The sequence below is a fragment of the Podarcis filfolensis genome, assembly GCF_964270895.1.
Source record: "Podarcis filfolensis genome assembly, chromosome: 4".
Lineage (NCBI taxonomy): Eukaryota > Metazoa > Chordata > Lepidosauria > Squamata > Lacertidae > Podarcis > Podarcis filfolensis.
The window spans coordinates 22,578,824-22,599,832 of NC_139607.1; the positions used below are offsets into that span (position 1 = coordinate 22,578,824).

General features: G+C 42.5%; 1 protein-coding gene across 12 annotated transcripts in view; it reads right to left on the reverse strand.

Annotated features, from left to right (window-relative positions):
• NALCN (sodium leak channel, non-selective) overlaps positions 1-21,009 on the reverse strand; it is a 184,106-nt gene that overhangs the window by 97,240 nt on the left and 65,857 nt on the right. For all 12 annotated transcript variants that reach the window (XR_014547207.1, XM_083610337.1, XM_083610341.1 and 9 more), the window contains 3 exons: positions 14,777-14,919; positions 14,513-14,617; positions 13,162-13,248 (listed from right to left, as the gene is read on the reverse strand). Coding sequence is in view for 11 of the 12 variants with exons in the window: in XM_083610341.1 (XP_083466467.1) it covers positions 13,162-13,248; positions 14,513-14,617; positions 14,777-14,919 (335 nt within the window). In the remaining variant the exon portion in view is untranslated. The remainder of the gene's footprint in view (positions 1-13,161; positions 13,249-14,512; positions 14,618-14,776; positions 14,920-21,009) is intronic.

Sequence of the window (21,009 nt, forward strand, 5' to 3'; positions counted from 1 at the left end):
CAAGTTTATCATATTAAATATTAGATATCCCCCACTCTGTGTATATGCATTTCCTTTCTCTGTCATAGATATATTATTACAGTGGTATCGCAGGTTAAGTACTTAATTCGTTCCGGAGGTCCGTTCTGAACCTGAAACTGTTCTTAACCTGAAGCACCACTTTAGCTAATGGGGCCTCCTGCTGCCGCCGCGCCGCCAGAGCCCGATTTCTGTTCTTATCCTGAAGCAAAGTTCTTAACCTGAAGCACTATTTCTGGGTTAGCGGAGTGTGTAACCTGAAGCGTATGTAACCTGAAGCGTATGTAACCCGAGGTACCACTGTATATAAAGTTTAGTTTGTCTTGCTTGGTCTAATTCAAGACAAATTTTAACCCCCCCTTTTTTTTTAGTTCCAGGAGCTCCAGTATTACATGGCTGTTCCATCAATTTCCTGTACAAAAACAGGAACTTTATATAAATGCTGGAGTGCAGGAATAATTCAGGACTGTGGCAAAATTATTCCCTCTAATAAGGTTTATTGGGCTAATTTTGATCTGTAACCCAGCTTCAAGAGCACTGTTTGAAAATGATGATGCTAGGTGAAACATTCTAATCAGATCATATTATTTGTTTGTTGTTGTTTAGTCATTTAGTTGTGTCCGACACTTTGTGACCCCATGGATCAGAGCACGCCAGGCACTCCTGTCTTCCACTGCCTCCCGCAGTTTGGTCAAACTCATGCTGGTAGCTTCGAGAACACTGTCCAACCATCTCGTCCTCTGTCGTCCCCTTCTCCTTGTGCCCTCCATCTTTCCCAACATCAGGGTCTTTTCCAGGGAGTCTTCTCTTCTCATGAGTTGGTCAAAGTATTGGAGTCTCAGCTTCAGGATCTGTCCTTCCAGTGAGCACTCAGGACTGATCATATTATGCCAAATGTGATTATTGATTAAAAGCTTTGAGGGTTGGGGTTGGGGGTTAAAATAAAGCCCCATGAAGCCTACAACATAAACACATATGGCTGGTGTGGAAACAACATTATCAATCTCTTAATACTGGTAGAAACTAGATTAGGAGTGAGCCACGAGACCACTCTCTTTCCCATCAAAACAGACCCTATTTGCCTGCGCACTGACACTAATAAATCCTGGTTCAGAGAGAAACTGTTTATGATTCAGTATTGTCAACACTAGTACTAATATAACTTAAGTCATAGTCACAGAAAGACAAGGAGGGGGTAATTTGCATGCAATCAGTGATTGGAATGGGAGAAGAGAGCACATGAACTGCCTTGGGACCTAAAGTTCAAAGGTGAGATTTAAGTATTTTAAGCTAAATGTTGTTGGACTATAACTCTCGCTATCCCTGACCATTGATCATGCTGGCTGGAGCTGGTGGGAGTTGGAACAACATCTGGAAGGCCACAGGTTCCCCATGTTCACTTTTTTTTTAAAAAAAGGAGGATTCTAAAACCTGATCCAGACCTCTTAGCTATGGTTAAATGAATATGCCGTACCATTTGCCTGTAATTACATTTTAAAGTTTAATTTGAACATTTACTATACAGAGCAGTGAATGACCAGAGAGAAAAGTCTTATAATGAAATTTTAATTATACTTATTTTAATAAAATAGTGAAATTAGCAAACATAATCCACAGCCTAGTTAATGTCAAAGTTCTTTGATTTCAGTCATTTTAGTTCCACTGAGGTCAACGAGACTAAAATCAGCTACTTTATCAAAATAATTAAAATCACTGCGCTGGGATCATACTTACATTTTTTTCTCCTTTCTGGTAAATGTTTCTATTGAAGCTAACTTCAAAGGATTTTTTGGGGTAAAAAATAATAATAATATCAGCATCAAACATACTTTTCAGACCACAAAGTAAAGCTCTTCAGACAGCTCTGTTCTACATTTGCGATGTGAAAATTATTAATTGCAAATTCCCGAAAGAATCAGAAAGATCTCTTGGGAGAATTTTGGGGTGTACTGCATGACATAGTGATATGAAACAGACTCAGAGAGGTTTTTCTTTTGGGGGGGGGGAGCTGCTGCTGCTGCTACAAAACCCTGTTCCATGAGGGCACAAGGAGAAGGGGACGACAGAGGACAAGATGGTTGGACAGTGTTCTCGAAGCTACCAGCATGACTTTGACCAAACTGCGGGAGGAAGTGGAAGACAGGAATGCCTGGCGTGCTCTGGTCCATGGGGTCACGAAGAGTCGGACACGACTAAACGACTAAACAACAAATTGGTGGCTGAGGTATGTGTCTTTACAGTGTGCTATGAGTCACCCCACAACCACCACTTTAATGTCAAAACGCAACTCTGGAATGTAATCTGAGCCTTGTTGCTATGGTGTCATTTCAAATACTCACATCTCTTTTCTATAGAAAATTCTTAGTATTGTACTGAAATAAAAACAAGCCCACATTTAAAAGAATGTCATTTCAAAGAAATCAAGGCAATTTTGCTACCTCCTCTACTGGGGAAAAAAATAAATAAAGCAGAAAGGAGATATGTAGATGGGGAAGAGGGGGGGGGAATGCTGAAGGAGGATGCATAATGATTCCCCAAATCTGGCGCTTTACTTTATAATGCTGAACACAGTTTATATACACAAAGTAATCAAACGCAGTTTTATACAGCTGCAGAAAATTGAAGGATTTCCTACTTTGCTGGGGCAGTGGTGAAGGAACAACTATACTCCCAATTCTCAAAAAGCTTTGAAGACATAAATTACACATCTATTAGGAGAACTATGCATTAAAGAATTTCAGAATGTATGATTATGTCTGGAATGTGCATCTTACACTTAAGCCTCTATACTTGATTGCTGTACATTTGATGGGTGGCCTCAGGTAGACTGGGGGAATAGGGTGGTGGTAATCCACAGTGGTAGAATGGACTTCACGGGACTTCAGTCTGCAGGTAGGGGAAACATAGTATTTTTGACCACATCCCTGCATCATCATCATCATCATCATTGTTATGTTTAAAAAACCCTGCAAGCAGAAAAGTAGCACACAAGGGAGTTGACTGGCCTGGAACTTCCATCTCAGTTGCAGCCAGCACCCTCCCTACAGAGACATCAGTGCTGCTTATTGAGGTGGTGTGGGGGCAGTGACATCAGAGCTGTGAAGCACTGGTGGAACTGACCTTCTACTCTCATTGGTGCACCTGCACAATGAGGCTTTTGCAAACCACGTTCAGCCTGCCATGGTCCTCCCCTGGTCTGCCAAGTTGTGCTGGGCCATTGGAGGAATTGCTTTGGGAGAAACTGCTTTGGGAAGGGCTGAAGCTCAATGGAAGAGCACCTGCTTCGTTTTCCCTGTGGTGCAGCTTCAACTTCTTAAACTGTTTCCCATAATTGTGAGGACTGGAAACATGGGGCGAGATTTGCCCAACAGACCCCATCAGCAGAAGCCCTAGGCAAGGACCTGCACTTACACAATGGGGTTTCCACCCTGCCCATCCCATTGCACTCCCGAAATTGGCTCTGGGGGATCTGGAGAACTCCCGGAACAGCCCAGCGGGATAACGGGAGATTGTTCCATCTGACAAACTACAATGCTTGTGCTAACTCAAAGTTCATAACAGCACAAAACAGAATTCCACCCGTGGTTGACATCTGTCTGACCCGACAGACGACGGAGCAGTGTGCCTTTGAGGGTGAGGTCAATCTGTTGGAAGGTTACAGCACCTGCTGTGCTGTAGAGACTGATATGAGAGAGACATGCTTTCCAACAGTTGGGGCAGATGAAGGTGTTTGATTGCGCTGCTGCAGATGCACCATGGCATTTCTTCTCTCTCTGCTCTTCCCGGCGGTCTTTCGCCCTCTGCTCACTGCTATGGATGCACAATGTGACTGTCTCCAAGCAATGCACTGATCTTCATGCCACGTTTGCAGACATCTTTGCAATGCATAGTTGGTCTGCTGATGGACCTGGTGCCTGAAGCCAGCTCCCTGTACCACATGTCCTCAGGGACCCTTCTACCTTCCATTCTGTGGACGTGACCAAGCCATAGATGCTGCTGAGACAGGAGAAAGAATATGGGCTTGGGAGAGCACACTTTTGTTTGAGATTCTGTCCTGCCATGTGATGCCTAAAATCTTCCTGATGCAGCACATGTGGGAGGCGTTGAGGCATTGCTCCTGACAGTTGTAAGTTATCCACGACTCACTCCATGAAGCAGTGTGCTCAGCAGGGAAGCCTGGTAGACCTTCATCTGACTTGCCCATATGCTTGTCCAGCTCAGTGTTGATGGAGAGGTTGGAGGTTATGGCAGATCCCAGGTAGACAAAAGCATCTACCACCTCAAGAGGGTGGTCACCAATGCTGATGTGTGGAGTGCTGATGATGTCCTGACCCAGGATGTTGGTCTTTGTCAGGCTGATAGTAAGACTGAATTCCCTGCAGGCTTGGGCAAAATGGTTGATGAGACTCTGTGGAGCTTCCTCGGTGATGCAGCACTGTAAAGGCTGCATCACCTGCAAACAATATCTCTCAGATAAGGACCCACCACACTTTGTTATCGGCGCAGAGATGCCAGGTTGAACAGACCTCCTATCTCTCCTTGAATTAAAGTACATACCGTCTTCAGTAGAGCTCAAGGTCTAAGAGAGCAACAAGGAGAACAATATGCCAAAGAGAAAGAATACAGCCCTGTTTCATACCACTCTTTGATTCCATACTCTTTAGAAAACTGAGTTTCTCAGGAACCTGAACACTGAGCATGATTGCAGTTCTGTAGGAAACCAAGATGCTGTAACAATGAGGTGTACCAATCGGAATGTGCATTCTTAGTTTTAGAATTCTTTTCACTGGTGGATTAATTCACTGGTTCTGCTGGCAGTCATTTGCAAGCTATCTTTGCAGCTAAACTGATGTCATGGGCCATAGGAGTATTCAATAGAACTATTAAAATTAATGTATAATTTTAATTTCTTCTACAAAGCTTGATCTGTGGGGTTAACTAGGTCCAGTATTTCAAACCCCATCAAACAGGCATTTAAATTGCCATGTAGGTTTCTCTCTCTCTCTCTGTAGCACAATTATAGCAATCAAAGCACACTGCTGACTAAAATGATCGCCTCAGTGAGACACAACTGATGACAGATTTGGATGAAATGGAAAGCCGAGGAGGCACAGAGTAAAATTGGGAAGTTGCTGATACTTTCTTTAAAAAGGAAGAGAGCTATGGTGATACTTAAATGAGCCTTATTTCTGATTATCCATGTATAGGACTGTGATGCCAGCATCCCAGTATCATTTATTGATTGATTGATCCATCCATCCATCCATCCAATCAATCATTTAACAAATTTGCATACTTCATTTCAATGGAAAACCCCATTCTTCCCAAGGCAATTCACAAGTTACACAATACAATTCAGTTTAACACTGTTTAAAACACCCAAATAATTTTGGACAGTATTAAATGAAAAGACTGTTAAAAGTCAAGGAAAAAACACAACAATTCACCATAGTGCAAAACTGCTCAAACTGGGGCTAAAGAACCAATTACGCAGCTTAGAACATAATTAGCAACTAAAGGCCACGATAAAAATATGCCCAGAGGTTGTAAACATCAGCCTGTTAGTGCTGTAAAAACACAGAATTCAGAGTCGGATGCAACCCCAAGGAGCTAATTCTAGATGCTCCTTAGTATCTTTTCTACAAGACTTGCCATATGGCCTTAGAAAATCTCTTTTAAGTTTCCTCAGCTCCTCATTACTTGCTTATTTAAGTTGAATTCGCCCAATGCAAAATTATAAGAGCGCTGATTCTTCTCAACCCTAGGAGTTGGCAAGGGCAGTAACCTCTTCCCACAGCCACAACCATATAGTGCAACCAACTAAAAAGGTGGGGAGGGGGGGGGAGAGAGGGATGAAAGGTGGTTAAACTATGTAAGTTATAGAACAGTGAGGCAATACCAATGCACGATCAAAATCACAACATCATAATTTCCAGAAAGCAAAAGCTTTAATTCCTTTCAGTTAGCAAGGCCAGATTAAGGAAGCCAAAAATAATAAAAACAAAGAATTGTAGTGTTGGAAGGGACCCCCAGGGTCATCTTAGTCCAACCCCTTCCAATGCAGGAATTCTGCCCATAGCAGTCCCTGGGTGGGCTTGAACTACCAGCCTTCTGGTTAACAGTCAGATGCACAGACCCATTGCACCGTTGGAGGCCTATTGCATAAAATAGCAGATGAAAGTACAAAAGAGAGTTCCATTTCCACCCATGCTTTCCGTTTTGTTTATGGATCAGAGACATCAGGCATTTCGACTGGACAGCGTTGTGATAAGAATGAAGATGTGATTAATATAATATAATATAATATAATATAATATAATATAATATAAAAACTTCCCTAAACAGGGTTGCCTTCAGATGTCTTCTAAAAGTCACCTATAGTCGTACCTCGGTTCCCGAACGCCTTCGGAGTCGAACGTTTCGGCTCCCGAATGATAGAAAACCGGAAGCGGGTGTTCCAGTTTTCGAATTTTTTTTGGAAGCCGAACATCCGGTGCGACTTCCACTATAGTTTCTTTCCAGCACGCCTGCACAATTGGAAACCAACTGGAAGCCGTGCCTTGGTTTCCAAATGTTTCGGAAGTCGATTGGACTTCCGGAACGGATTCTGTTCGACTTCCAAGGTACGACTGTAGTTATTTCCTTGACATCTGATGGGAGGGCTTTCCACAGGGAGGGTACCCCTACTAAGAAGGCCCTCTCTCTGGTTCCCTGTAACCGCACTTCTCACAGTGAGGGAACCGCCAGAAGGCCCTCGGCGCTGGACCTCAGTGTCCCGACAGAACGATGGGGGTGGAGACGCTCTTTCAGATATACTGGACCGAGGCCGTTTAGGGCTTTAAAGGTCAGCACCAACACTTTGAATTGTGCTCGGAAACGTACTGGGAGCCAATGTATGTCTTTCAGGGCTGGTGTTATGTGGTCTCGGTGGCCACTCCTAGTCACCAGTCTAGCTATTCCAAAACCACTACCATAGGCAATCCCGTATATAATTCTAGAGCCCAGCTGTGCCCCTTTCCTTTCATGTATGAACTTACATCATATTTTGAACTGTTTGGGTGCAATTACAGGATCTCTGACAGGCCTGAAGGCTATTCTTTCCTAACTATGCATGCCCTGTCTGGGCATTCCCCCACTTACATGATTAAGAATCAAGGGAAGCAGATAGACCAACCACCATTCACATGTAGGGGAGGCATTTTGCAGAGCTGAGCCTATAAGTGGAGAACCCTGCATGTTCAGGATACCAGGAGACAGAGGTCTCTTGGTGCTGAGTGAGAAATGTTGGAAGGAAGCGAGGTCAAACCCTAGCTCTCTGGTGTTCATGCTGTTCATGGGAGAGCTAGAGAGATCCCTAGAATGCAGTTTGAAAAGCAATTATAGATGTTAAGTTGTACAACTAGAGTATTTAAGATCTGATTGTATTCTAGGTCAGGAAATATGAGAAACTGAGAGTTGCTTTGTCTTTGTATGGAGAAAATCAACCTTCCTTCCGCATGATAGGAATTTTGTAGCCCCCCCCCAATAAATCTTGGAACACTATTCTGATGTGTAAGAAATGGCAAACATAGTTTGATCCAAATAAATAAGCACAGTATGGAGATAATGATAGTTGGCTAGTTAGCATTCCCTCTTCTCTAGCATTAGGTGAAAGCTGTTGTTTTCAAAGGACTACACAGGTGATTTGAAAGAAACTCCCTGTTTATTATTTTTAGGTTTGTGGTATACACTACTTTCATTTTATTCTGCACAGATTCATAGAGTAGTCTGCAATCTTCGGGTAGAATGGCGTCTGTTGAACTTTAGACAATGTGTATTTTTTATTTATCCAGACCCTGGGTGAAATAATTTTATATTACTGGACAGAGATTGCCAGGGGAACTGTTAAGGTATATTGGAAGTTTCTGGAACACAATAAAAATGAAGCAAGTTGGCCCCATGTTACCTCTCTGGAAAAATTCCATAAAAAAACACCAATAAGCAAGTTGGTAGATTCTGTCTTACAGAGCCCATTACTACTGAACATCAGCTTAATCTAACTATAGTGGCACAGACATAGCACAGGTGAAAAAGATTGGAATCAGAGCAAGCCCAATGAATTTCAGAACTGTTATTTGTTGTGAAAGGGGAAGAGTAATTTCAGTCTCCCCTCCACTTCTGCCATAATAGAATTCTGAAGAAAATAGAATGTTGTCTGGTCCTTAAGCTCTCTCCTCAAACTGAGGACTCACCTCTCACTCCTTCAGTCTATCACAATGTAGCTGAATCTTTTCCAGCTGTGCTGAGCAAGTTGTGCCCAGCTTCTGGAATCCTGTGCTAGCATACTGCAACTTTTTACCTCAACACAGTATTCCTTGTCATACGTGCAAAGTGTACACACTGTAATTCAGTCAGTCAAAATCACAACATCTTCTCTACTGCTATGTTACTTTCATTATGAAAAGCATGAGGTGTTTTTTTAATGAGTCCCCTGCCAATTTTTTGTTGCTGTCAAACGACAAGTTTTGGTGCAAAAAGTGAAACTTGCGGAAATTTAGGCTTTGCCCAAATTTCACCTTTACCCTAAAATACTTGAGCTATAAATAAACCAAGTGATTTCAAAATGATTTAAGCACTTAGGCGCCACCGCATTTCACAAATCAACACACAAAGAGCCGAAAATGATGAACATAACTCTCCTACAAACCCTCTAAACCCAAAATTCAGTTCAAGACTATTCATTCCCATTGTAATTCATATGGCATTTCTGGAGATAAATGGCTGGGCAAGGAAGCCATGCAGACACTGGCAGTAATCCAGGTGATAAGTAAAATTACTAGCTGTTACAAGACTGATACAAAACTCCCTGGAAAGGCTGCTCAATGCCTTTCTCCATGTCTTTATCACGCCATGCATATTCTGCACATGTTATAAAAAAAGAATGTATATTCAGCAAAAGAAACAAAAAAAGGGGGGGAGAGAAAAGTAATAATGAATACCCCCCTGTTATTTTGGACTCTTAACAAGAGTAGAAACAATGAAACAGAAAGCATGCCTTTCGCACAGGATTAAAAGAATGTGCTATTTCCTGTAGAGTTGGGAAAGAAATCCTCTGAAACCTGGCACTTAGGCTAACTGTTTCCATGAGACAGAGAACTGCACACAGTGTAACAGCAGGAGCAATTTATGGTACGCAGGAAGCAACCAGAAGTTAAAATACGCTATACCAGCGACAATAGCAAGAGCAAATAACTTATCCAGGCAAGTTCCCTAATAGGAAGAAAGCACATAATTAATAAGAATTAGCTTGCACACTCGCAAACCTCCTGGATGCCATAGGCAACAAGAACATACAGTGGTACCTTGGGTTACATACGCTTCAGGTTACATACGCTTCAGGTTACAGACTCCGCTAACCCAGAAATAGTACCTTGGGTTAAGAACTTTGTTTCAGGATGAGAACAGAAATTGTGCTCCGGCGGCGCAGCAGCAACAGGAGGCCCCATTAGCTAAAGTGGTGCTTCAGGTTAAGAACAGTTTCAGGTTAAGAACGGACCTCCGGAACGAATTAAGTACTTAACCCGAGGTACCACTGTAGTCTTAGGAATATAGTCAGATTCAGCGACAGCTAGCGACCCGCCCTGAAAATATTAATTACCTGCAATCACATTTTCCATGATGCATTCTAAGGAAAAAGACCCATCTTTAGAATGAAACATGAAATATATTTGTGCAGCTGACTGAAGTTTTCAGGGAAAACAAATGATCGTTTTAATTAACTAAATAAAGCTGCCTCGTTATGATGGATAGATGCATGTGGATAGAGGGCCTGAGTTGTGCAAGGGCCCCTGGAGGGTGAGACATAAGAAAGGGAGTCGCAGCTCCTGTGTGCAGGGCAGGTTTGATCCAATTGTTCTTCAGAAGTCAGTGTCAACCACTCATGTATACAGAAGAGAGCCAAGGGATGTGGGTAGGGGCAAAGTCTGCTTCCTGCCTCTGATGGCTCTCGCGACTAGTGAGGGGCAGGTTTTACTCAGTCTCAAAGCGACTCACAAGCAGCTTTCTCAGACATGCTAGGGTTATGCTGGGGACTGTTTTAACAGAGACATGACTCTGAGGGGCAGAAAGGAAGTGGCCACCCTCACTACCACACAGGATGCCCCCCTCCCTGGATATATTTCCTCTCAATAGTTGCATGTGCAAAATTCCCAGTCTGCTCCACAAACTCCTCCAGATTTAAAACAGTTTGGGGGTGGGGGAGAAATGTAAAGATTTGGCCCGCGAGAAAGTTAAAGTTCATGAAACCACCCATTAGTATATATAGGGTCCTACCTCCAACAGAGTAGAGACACAAAAATTGGAATTATCTGCTATTGCCCTTGTATTATGGAATGCCTAGCCCCCTGTCAAATGTGAAGCAGCAACCATCAGTTGCTTCGGATGTCCTGTAAAGGCTAACCTTTTGCACAGGCTTTTTCTGACCCATAAGATTGGACCCTGCTTTATTTATTTGAACCCCCCCCCCAAAAAAAATTCCTGTTTTATTTGCTTTTATTTGTCTTTACATGCATTAACACTGGTGTTTTATTGGTTTCTGGTTGTATTTTTGTTGTAACGGTACGGTTTGCTTTTATATTGTACATTGCTTACAGAGTTTTAAAATATGATGTGGCTTACCGATGCTTTTAAACAAACACATAAATAACTTACTGAGGAGCCCTCAGGCCAAATCTCCAAGCTGCTTTTTCACTTTTGTGCAATTTCATTCCCCCTTCTTGCCCCCCTCCCCCTCCCCCCCGGTACTGTATTACCTTGGCTACCACCTGTAGAACAAAAGCTGAACCAATGATTATCAAGCCTATTTCCAAGAAAACACGTAGCAGGTTATTAGAATACTGTAATCCTGCTGGGTTTGTGCTTTGAGGTGCCCCTGCTTCATCAGTGACCACTATTCCCTACCATGCAAATAAAAGCAGAACCCACTTCGTCAGGCTGCGCATGCATTCGCTTCTGTAAGCAAAGTTTCCTGCCCGTACGCACTGTTTATCTCTGATTTGTGTTTGTATATGGCTTGAGCAAAGAAATCATGCAAAAGCAAACACTAGAAAAACATTGTCAGCGTGCATTAGTTAAGACTTCGGCCTTGTCCCTGACAGTTTTCTAGCACACATCTGAGGCAATTTGAGGTCGTTATAATGGGCATCTAACCTGCAGGTGCTCTAGAGACACCCAGAAATCTCGTAACCACACAGTCCTTGATAGAAAGGAAATTGCAGCTGAGACAGGTGCAATGTTCCTTCCTTTCCCTGCTCACTGTAACGCACCACACTGGTATCACCATGTCTTATCCACTGGCAACTACTGGGTCTACAACACAACAGGAATGCCCACTGCTATGTTGATGGTACATTTTCAGCTACTGCTCTGATCTTATGGACGCAAGTGGTAGTGTTAAGCAGCCACCATTTTAATTTACCGTGATACCTACTGCACAGAATCATGCCGTTGGGGAGCCATCATTTTAATTCTAGTGGGGTCTACCCTTTTAAGTTATCACTATTTCCCAGAATGATGCTATATTAAGGGCATTAGGGGGAAATTAAAAATATGGTTGGTTGAAATCTGGAGCATTGTAGGCAGGAACAATCTGAAGAGGAGGACATATCTTACCCAGGAGGCAAAGAAGCTCTCTAGAATTCTTAATCTCCATGCCACAGATGCTCTCATGCTGTTTCCTACCCCTGCTTTAAGAATAAGGTCTTATTGAGTACAGTATTTCCAAAATTGGGCGGTTTTACTGAGAGCAGACCAACTGAAATGGATAAAGATGAAGTTAGGTCCATTAATTTCAGTGGGTCTACACTGAGTAATCTCCCCCCTATATGCTCAGTAATACATTTATGGCTGCATGCTGGAATAATCCGCAAGAATTATCAGGTATTTTATTATCCTGTTTCAAATTTGAAATGGTACCTTAAGAAATGTCCTCAACACCACAAATGTCTAGAACCTGCCCCCCCCCCCCAGTTTTGCAGTTGTTTGTTATAGTTTTGGTTACGTCTTTATGAAAATAAAGCTTTGCTATTTGGCCCATTTTTTTATTTTCCCAATTTGGAATGGAGGTTTGGGGTATTTCAGATATGTACCTGCAATGATTGCAATATGAATTTGTATTTGCTGACATCACTTTGGAAATTTGTGTTCCTAGCTGGAAAGGTTCCTGACTGGCCTACATTCAGGCTTGGACCCACCCACGAAGGAACAACAGCCAAGGATGTGTTTCTTAGGAGATTATGCATCTTGACCATAAGCAGAGACATATTTCATGGACGCTATGCTTACTGATTGAAGAATGAGCCCGCTGGACAGTGCGCACAATTCTGCCAAGATAAACACATAATCTGGGAGATTATGCATATTATCTGGAGAATATACAAAGATACACTCCTTTCCTAAGACCTGTTAGAAATTATGTAAAGTGCACAGAGAGTGCACAAAACCCTTTAAAACATGCACATTCTGTTATGTACTGAAGTTCTCACCCTGGGCCAGCAGGGGGATACTGTAGATAGTTTTCACTCAGGTCCACATATGCAAATAAGGGATTGAAAGTGACATTCAGTGATTGGATAGTTACAGAAAATGGTTACTGTTGCGTTCTAAAAGGTAAAGGTAAAGGTACCCCTGCCCGTAGGGGCCAGTCGTGTCCGACTCTACGGTTGTGCGCCCATCTCACTTAAGAGGCTGGGGGCCAGCGCTGTCCGGAGACACTTCCGGGTCACGTGGCCAGCGTGACGAAGCTGCTCTGGCGAGCCAGCACCAGCGCAGCACACGGAAACGCCGTTTACCTTCCCGCTATAAAGCCGTACCTATTTATCTACTTGCACTTAAGAGTGCTTTTGAACTGCTAGGTGGGCAGGAGCTGGGACCGAACGATGGGAGCTCACTCCGCCGCGGGGATTCGAACCGCTGACCATGCGATCGGCAAGCCCTAGGCGCTGAGGTTTTACCCACAGCGCCACCCGCGTCCCTTTAGAGCCGTTTCTGGGTTTTAGTTGTGGTCATTTTCCCACTTGCTGTCTATATTTGAATAGAAACATTCCCACTTGGTTTGTTGCACTGGTATCTTTGCTTTTTAAAAAAGAATCATCAGCAATGCCCTACCTGCAAACATGCTGGAGCTCTGCCCTGAGGCTTATTCACATCAACATCTACTAGCTGCCATCCTCCTGTAGCATCTTCATGAAACATCTGGAGGGGGGGGGAAACACTTGTCAGAAAGCACTTGTCAGAAGCGATTTACGTGCTCATGTATACAAACAAAACTAGTGATATGTTTTGTCTTTAACTCTACTGTGCCTAGTCTTGCATTTCAACTAGCACTTCTTTGAAAGAAAGCTATTCCTATCGCAGAGAATGCAACTGAAATTCCATTGCTTTCATACTGTAATTATAGAATTTCCTTCCCAGGAAGGCATTCCTGACTGGTTAAAACCTCTCCTCCTAGCTTCTGAATTTTTGGCTTATTTGGTTTGCTGTAGTGTTTTGAGATACTGACTGATATTGTAAAGTTGACATTTTTATTTTACCCCTTTTAATTTGTTTATTTTTAAAAAAGAAAGAAATTGCAATAGCAACAATGAAAGGAAAGAATTAATAAGAAATCAATAATTAAAGTTCCCACCATTGTAGGAATAGAAACTAACATCAGGGAAACTAAGAGCAGCTGCTCAGGGTACAATTAAAAGTTGATTTGCCAAAAGTCCTCCTGCTGCAACCAACAGGAAGCAATACTATTAGCAGCAGCTGCGAACAGGAAACTCTTAACTAACACTGGAAAAGGACCTTTATTGAATGAGATTTTCTTGTGAGTAAATGTTATGGAAGAATCTTCGCCAAAGTGAAGATCATTTTTAGATAACACTGCACTATGTTACGTGTTCTGCTGTGTGGAAAGTCAGTTTTAATTTCACTTCCAGATAATTACAAAAAAGCACTGCCTCAAGGGATTCAGGAAGGAAAGCAACAGGATTTTGTCTCCCACCGACATCTATCTCCGGAGAGCTTTGGATTGCCAAATTGTAAACGCTGTTTTAGTGAATTAACAGGGATTGGCTTATAGAAGAGTTTGGATTTGATATCCCGCTTTATCACTACCCGAAGGAGTCTCAAAGCGGCTAACATTCTCCTTTCCCTTCCTCCCCCACAACAAACACTCTGTGAGGTGAGTGGGGCTGAGAGACTTCAAAGAAGTGTGACTGGCCCAAAGTCACCCAGCAGCTGCATGTGGAGGAGCAGGGAATCGAACCCGGTTCACCAGATTATGAGTCTACCGCTCTTAACCACCACACCACACTGCCTCTCTCATTACAGGCAATGAACCGCACAGGCTTTGAATTCAAATGCTTCATTTGCCTCCAACACCTAAGTGTTTCAATACATTGGTAAGCACACAGTAGGACTAAGCAAGAATTCACACACCTCAAAGAGAATTTTAAAAATTAGCAACATCTACCTGTGTCGTAGCTGTCGAAGTTGTACTGCTCCTGGATCCCCACATCTGTTGGAACTGCACTCGGATTTCAGCAAATGTCTCAATGATGACAGCAATAAATACATTCTACAAAAAGAATAATATATATATATATATATATATATATATTTAAAAACAGAAGTTTACAGTGAAACGCAGAGGTGGAAGCAGTGGGTGGGTGGGGGAGTCCCACTCCAACATGCTTTATATTCTGATCAGGTGTGTGTCTGATCAGGTCTACAGTACCTTAACAAGCCAAGCAAGGAAGAAAATTAAGGTGATGAAATAGAAGTAAGATCGCCATCGGGGGAAGCTGTCGATTGCTCGGTACATCAGGAAGACCCAGCCTTCTTGAGAAGCAGCTTCGTAAACAGTAAAGATGCTTGTACCTGTAAATGGAAAATAAAATACATATGCAGTGCAAATTAAAAGGAGCATTTTCAAATACCAGCAGTCAACACTCCTTTCCTTCATTTTCCTTTCTTGCCATTAAACAAGCCTCTATGCAAAAAAGAGAGCCAACAAGAGTTTTCTATTATTTTTATGATTAGCATTCAGCCGTTGCAATATTACAAAGCAAAACATTTGATCCCTGAAGACATATGCATGTATGTGTGGGTGTGTTCAAAGCGCATAAATAGCCATGACCAGAATATGCTGCCCTTCTTCCTAAGAAGGGTAGTGTGGTGAGAGCCAGTGAGAGCCACACTGAGAGCCAGTGTGGTGTAGTGGTTAAGAGTGGTAGTCACGTAATCTGGGGAACCGGGTTTGCGTCTCCGCTCCTCCACATGCAGCTGCTGGGTGACCTTGGGCCAGTCACACTTCTTTGAAGTCTCTCAGCCCCACTCACCTCACAGAGTGTTTGTTGTGGGGGAGGAAGGGAAAGGAGAATGTTAGCCGCTTTGAGACTCCTGAAGGGGAGTGAAAGGCGGGATATCAAATCCAAACTCTTTCTCTTTCTCTTTCTAAGTCGGTGGTATCTTAGTGTGTGTGTGTGTGTGTTTGAGCATAATATGCAATTAATGTAAGAGCAATCATTACACTTTGTGGCACATATGCAGTTGTTTGCCACTACCCCAAAATGGCAGCACAAACTTTCTTTTACAACTGCTAGAATTTTCTAGTAACTGCAAAACTAAGGCACATATAATGAATTCGATAATGTACATGCATTATTTTATTTGCTTGTCTAATGGTCCAGCTTTATCAGCTAAGTTGCCAGAAAAGTCCTTGTTAAGAACCAGTTACATCAATGATGCAACATCAGTTATGGATATGCTTGTGTTAATATCACTGCTGTGTCAAAACCGAATTCAGGGCATTTCACCAATGGAGAAATGTGGATTTTTTTTGCAGTTTACCAAGAGAACAGCTACTCTCCCACCCAGATGCAAGAGAGTTGCATGACGCAATATTGAGAAAGAAGAAACAGCGTGAAAGAGGCAAAGATAATCCTACAAAGTTTATCCCATCTTCACAGAAACGTCACAAATCTATATGCCTTAGATTTGTTTAGCAAAATTATACTCCACTCATTCTTTAAGTCCATCATACTTTTTGGCCACATGGACACATTTGCAACTGGAGAAACTGTTTAGGACTCTGTAGAGACCAACCCAGGCCCTGCTTCCTGACCTGTGGCAGAACTGGTATAGGATCTGGGCTTCTTCTACTACAAGGAGTCAACCTGCAGGATGCCCTTGCCTCCTACTGGTGGGAGAGGCAATCACAAAGGGTCTCAAACACTCTCCTTACTCTATCAGATAATAGAGTTTAGTATTATGTCAGAACACTAACCTTCCTTTTCCTCAACTGCATTTAATCAATTAGATATTTCATCTAATTGCCTTAATTTAATTTAATTTAATGTTGTATCTTTTCCTATACATTTCAGAATCAAAAAGAAAACAAAATTTTAGGCCCTGATGCGTCTCCCCTGTGTACCATTGAGCCAAAAAAGGGGATCTATTTAGTTTCTTTTTTAAATAAAGAGCAACATCTCTACTGGCTTATATTGCAGTGGCTAAAACATGGTCTGTGGGCTCCCCTATCTGGCCCCAAGGCAATTACTGATGACTCCCCAAGGCCTCCAACAATTTGGCAGTGGCTGATTTATACACACACACACACACACACACACACGTGTGTGTGTGTGTATATATATATACATACACACGCACACACACATACATACACACACACACACACACACACACACACACTGTTTTCTTATGTTTCTCTTCTTTCCTCTCTCTGTCAACACCATGGAAAGCTAAGCACCTCTTTGGCAGCACTGAATGAAGCGCCTCTTGTCTCTCTGCCGCCGCCACTGAGGACAGATCAAGAGTGCTCCAGAAACTGGAAGAAACACTCTGATCTGCTATGATGTATCCGAAGCCATTTCCAGCACTAGGAAAAGGTTGAGAGGAGTCCTTCCTCTTTTGGAAGTTCTCCCATTCTGTTGTCAATGGCTGCACTGGGGAAAGGAAAGGTGCTTTGGTGTGGGGGCAGTTGTATCATTCTTTCTCTCTGCTTTCAGCCCAGTGGAGGTCCACACCAGAAACAAAACATCTGGCATGCGTTGGGGCCAACAGCATGTACCACCAAGCACTGACCACCACTGAACAGAGACCATCTGCATATCTCCGTGCATCTGTATGTATGTGTGATCTACATACGTGTGTGTGTGTGTATATGTGTGTGTCCGGTATGCTTTTCTTACTGGATGTGTATGTACACAAGAGTCTGAGTGAAAGCGGACCACTTTGATCACCCCAACTTTTTCTTTGGCTACACCCACCATTGCCTGCGGTCCTTGTTAACGTTGGCCAACAGGGAATTCAGCCACCAGCCCAACAAAGGTTATGCACTTTTCAAATTACATCCGGATTTTAAAACCTATAAATCATATTTCCCCCCCTTTCTCTTCTCCCATGTTTCTTTTAAAATCACATCATTTTCACTTACATTCCCCTCCCCGCCCCCCGCCACACCCCCCCATGCAATCTTAAAGATAATCTTTCCTCTTGTGGCAACAGCCTCTTAATGTTTCTGTCGAGAGCAATTAAAATAAATGGTCCCAAATTGACATTTGTGATATGAAGTATTACTTCAGGATGGAGGATGTGATTTGGGACTGGTGGAGCGTTAAAAGCATGCCATAAAGTGGCTGAATAGATGTGCGTCAGAATGCCAAATCAAAAACCCTCTGCAAGTATTCCGACATTCTGGAAAATATTTTCTTTAATGATGACATTTGAAAAACAGTGCCTGCCATTTTAGAACAGGAGTTATTATGTTTTCAATATCTCCTACTCAGGCCTTGCTTCTTTTCATTCTCATGATGTCCTTGCATCTACTTAAGGAAGCTGTCTGACTAAAGGGGGAAAAAAATATGACAAACATCTATTGTGAAGGTGAAGCATCCCTGTAATGGTACCCATCTATTACAACCTGTCCATCAGTTCTACTCCTGTATCCTGGGGAAGGGATGAAAATCTCTCACCCCCAAACTCATCATATTGTTTGAGCATAATTAAATATGGGAGGTTTTATTTCTGGATATGTAGGCAGACTTTGAAGCTTCAAGGTTTTAATTACTCTTAATTATGGTGTCAAAGAAATCACTAGGGATTTTTACTGAGCCCTGCAATCCTCCTCCTTCTCCTCTCAGATGAAGTTCAACAGCTGTTATAGAGTTACAGAAAAACAAATGCGAAATTGGAAAGCTTGGACATTCAAACACATGAGAGAGAGTGAGCAAGGGAGAGAGAAATCGAGGCTTGGGCTTTCCCACATTTTAATTAAAGCAACATATGATGACAAACTGCATAGATTTTAAATATTGGAATGAAAGTTGTGCTCAGGTACATAACAGTAGCTCATCACTGCTACTGCTTCTATCGCAAGATCCCTTAGCACCTTCGGATATTACAAAAATATTACAGAGAAACTTGCGAAGGCCACCATTAAATCCCTCTCTCCCCAAATCAATCATAAACATCTAACTATTTCTAGAGCACTTTCAGCAGGTTTGTGAATTTCAGTGCTGACCTCTTCCTGGTTCCCTTAACAGCAGAAACTATATAATAGAGAGTTCTTAAAACTTCTTGTTTCAGGTTACCTCTGTGACATGGACAACTTTGCTTGTAAATTTTTAAGTGTACTGGCTGGTGTCAAAGGAACAGTAACAACTCATAAAAAGGTTAGCAATGGTTGCCTGTAGAGCACTTCTATATTTTCTGCAGCTACTGTACATTCAAGAACACTTATATGCACACACATCTAAGAGTCTTGATTAGGCAAGAACTCCCAATGTGCGCCCGAGTGTTTTAGATGCATGTCTGTCATTCATACTTTGGCCCAGTTTACACACAATGATAAACCATTGTTTAATATAAGCTATGGTTTAACGGGCGTGATCATTCTTCTCCTCCCCAGCTATTGACTGCGCAATAAGCCTCTGGGAGGTGTGAAACAGCTGTGTAAAACTGCATCTGCTGCAAACCTGACTGCGACATAAATTAGGGATCTGCTCTCAGTGCGCCAAGTTAAACCTTTAAAGAAGCAAAACAAAACATATTGACCAAGATATCAAAATAAGTACCTAGCAGCTAAAAGCCTGCTTGCTTTTGTTTTTCTAACTGCCCATATAAACGAACTGACCCACCCAAACTTCCCAACCTGATAACCCCATAACTGTCCTGGCAAAACCATTTTTTGTGTGTGATCTCGCCCTGACAAAAGCACTTTTTCTGAAGTGGCAAGCTCGCTTTGTTCCCCAAACATGTGTTTTTGGGTGGCATGCTCTCATGCAAGACCACGGCCCTGAAAAAAAGCTAATTTTGGGGACCATGACCTTGTGCAGGTCACGTGACTCGGCCAGGAGTGAAGCCCAGAATACACACATCCCAGTTTCGGGACTGCCCTGGACATGCTGGCAATCAATGCATACATGTTGGCAATGATTTCTAGATTTGATGTGGCAGCACTGATACGGCCCTCCCACCTGTAAAGGAAAATTGAAAATATGATAAAGCCATTCTAATTAGCAATAAAGGTGGCACGTTAAGAAAGACTCCATGCTGACTCCTCAATGTGTGTGGAGAAACACTGGGAGATGGCAGCAAGTAACACAGGGGGACATAGTCTTTTCAATGTACTTTCATTTCTCATATGGTTCATATTCTATGGGACTAACTATTCTAAAGCAACTGCAAATTTGTGCTCAGTCCAGAGGAAAACAAAGCTACAAAGCCATTTTAATGAAAAGGACATTCAATAACTGCCCAGGGTAAACTAGGGGGACCTGATTCCCTCAATAAAACCCACATTAGCCTCAAAGGATATGAAGAAGCAAATGATTTAACATGGTTTCCTCCCATAAGAAAAATGAATATAATAAAAGCAGAAAATTTCACTTGGTTTTTGCTAGCTGCGGGGGGAAAGAGGGTCAGATTATTTTCTCTGCATCCTGACATAGATCAAGTGCACCACCGAAAAGTATAAAATGAAAACCAAATGTGCACACATGGTAGATTTCTTTAGAATACAAATATTCATACCCTTTGGATGTGTTCTTTCACACCCACTATTAAAGCAAGATTGCTATTTAACTCAGGAAGCGATATGAGTAGAAAAATAGTGGATAGATGGTTAGGAGGGAACAGGACACAGTGGAATTATTCACGGTTTGTAATGTGTTATACAAAATAATTGGTTTTGAAACATGTACATCTTCAGGAGTGTTTGGTTTAATAATTCCTCACTCACATCTTGCGCTTTTACAACTTTTTTCTACTCACTAGGGTTCATCAGCGTTGATGTGAAATAGTGAACAGACATTTACCACACACCAATCCGCACGACACATTTCCCACAACTAACATTTAAGCCGTGATTCTGTATTATGAAAAGGAGCTCTGAGTTTCATCCCCTCTCCTTCCCTGGCAAACAAAGATTAGAAATTTCCAGGACCAGTTTGTGCCTAAACGTAAGTTTGTTGTTTCATCTAAACAAGCAAACCTTGGTTTGTGATCACTTATAAACCAGGATCACAAACCAAGCTCCGTAAAGCGTGTTCTCCCTAAAATGAGAGCATGTGTTGCGGTGGGGTCTGCCAAGCCAACCCTCTGTTGCCAGGCAGGTAAAGGGAAGCTGGCCTGGGGCAACAATTGGATGGCTGGGTTGCTGGGGCTAATTGCATGTTGCAATGTGGTGGGTGGGACCAAAGGCTTTAAATATTGAGGCACTCAGCTTTTGCTTTCTCTTTTACTGAGTGCATCGGATCACCCGCCGGCCCTGAGTTCCAGTTGACCTTGTTATGCCTGTCATGGGGTCGTCTGCCGTTGGGGCAGGGGCCTAGTAGGAATTTTGTCCATTTGGCTGATTGGCTGGTGCCATTTGGTTTTTGCCTACTACTTAGCAATTCGTCACAACTTGTAAGGTTGCGGATAGGCATTGGTTATAAAATTGGTTGG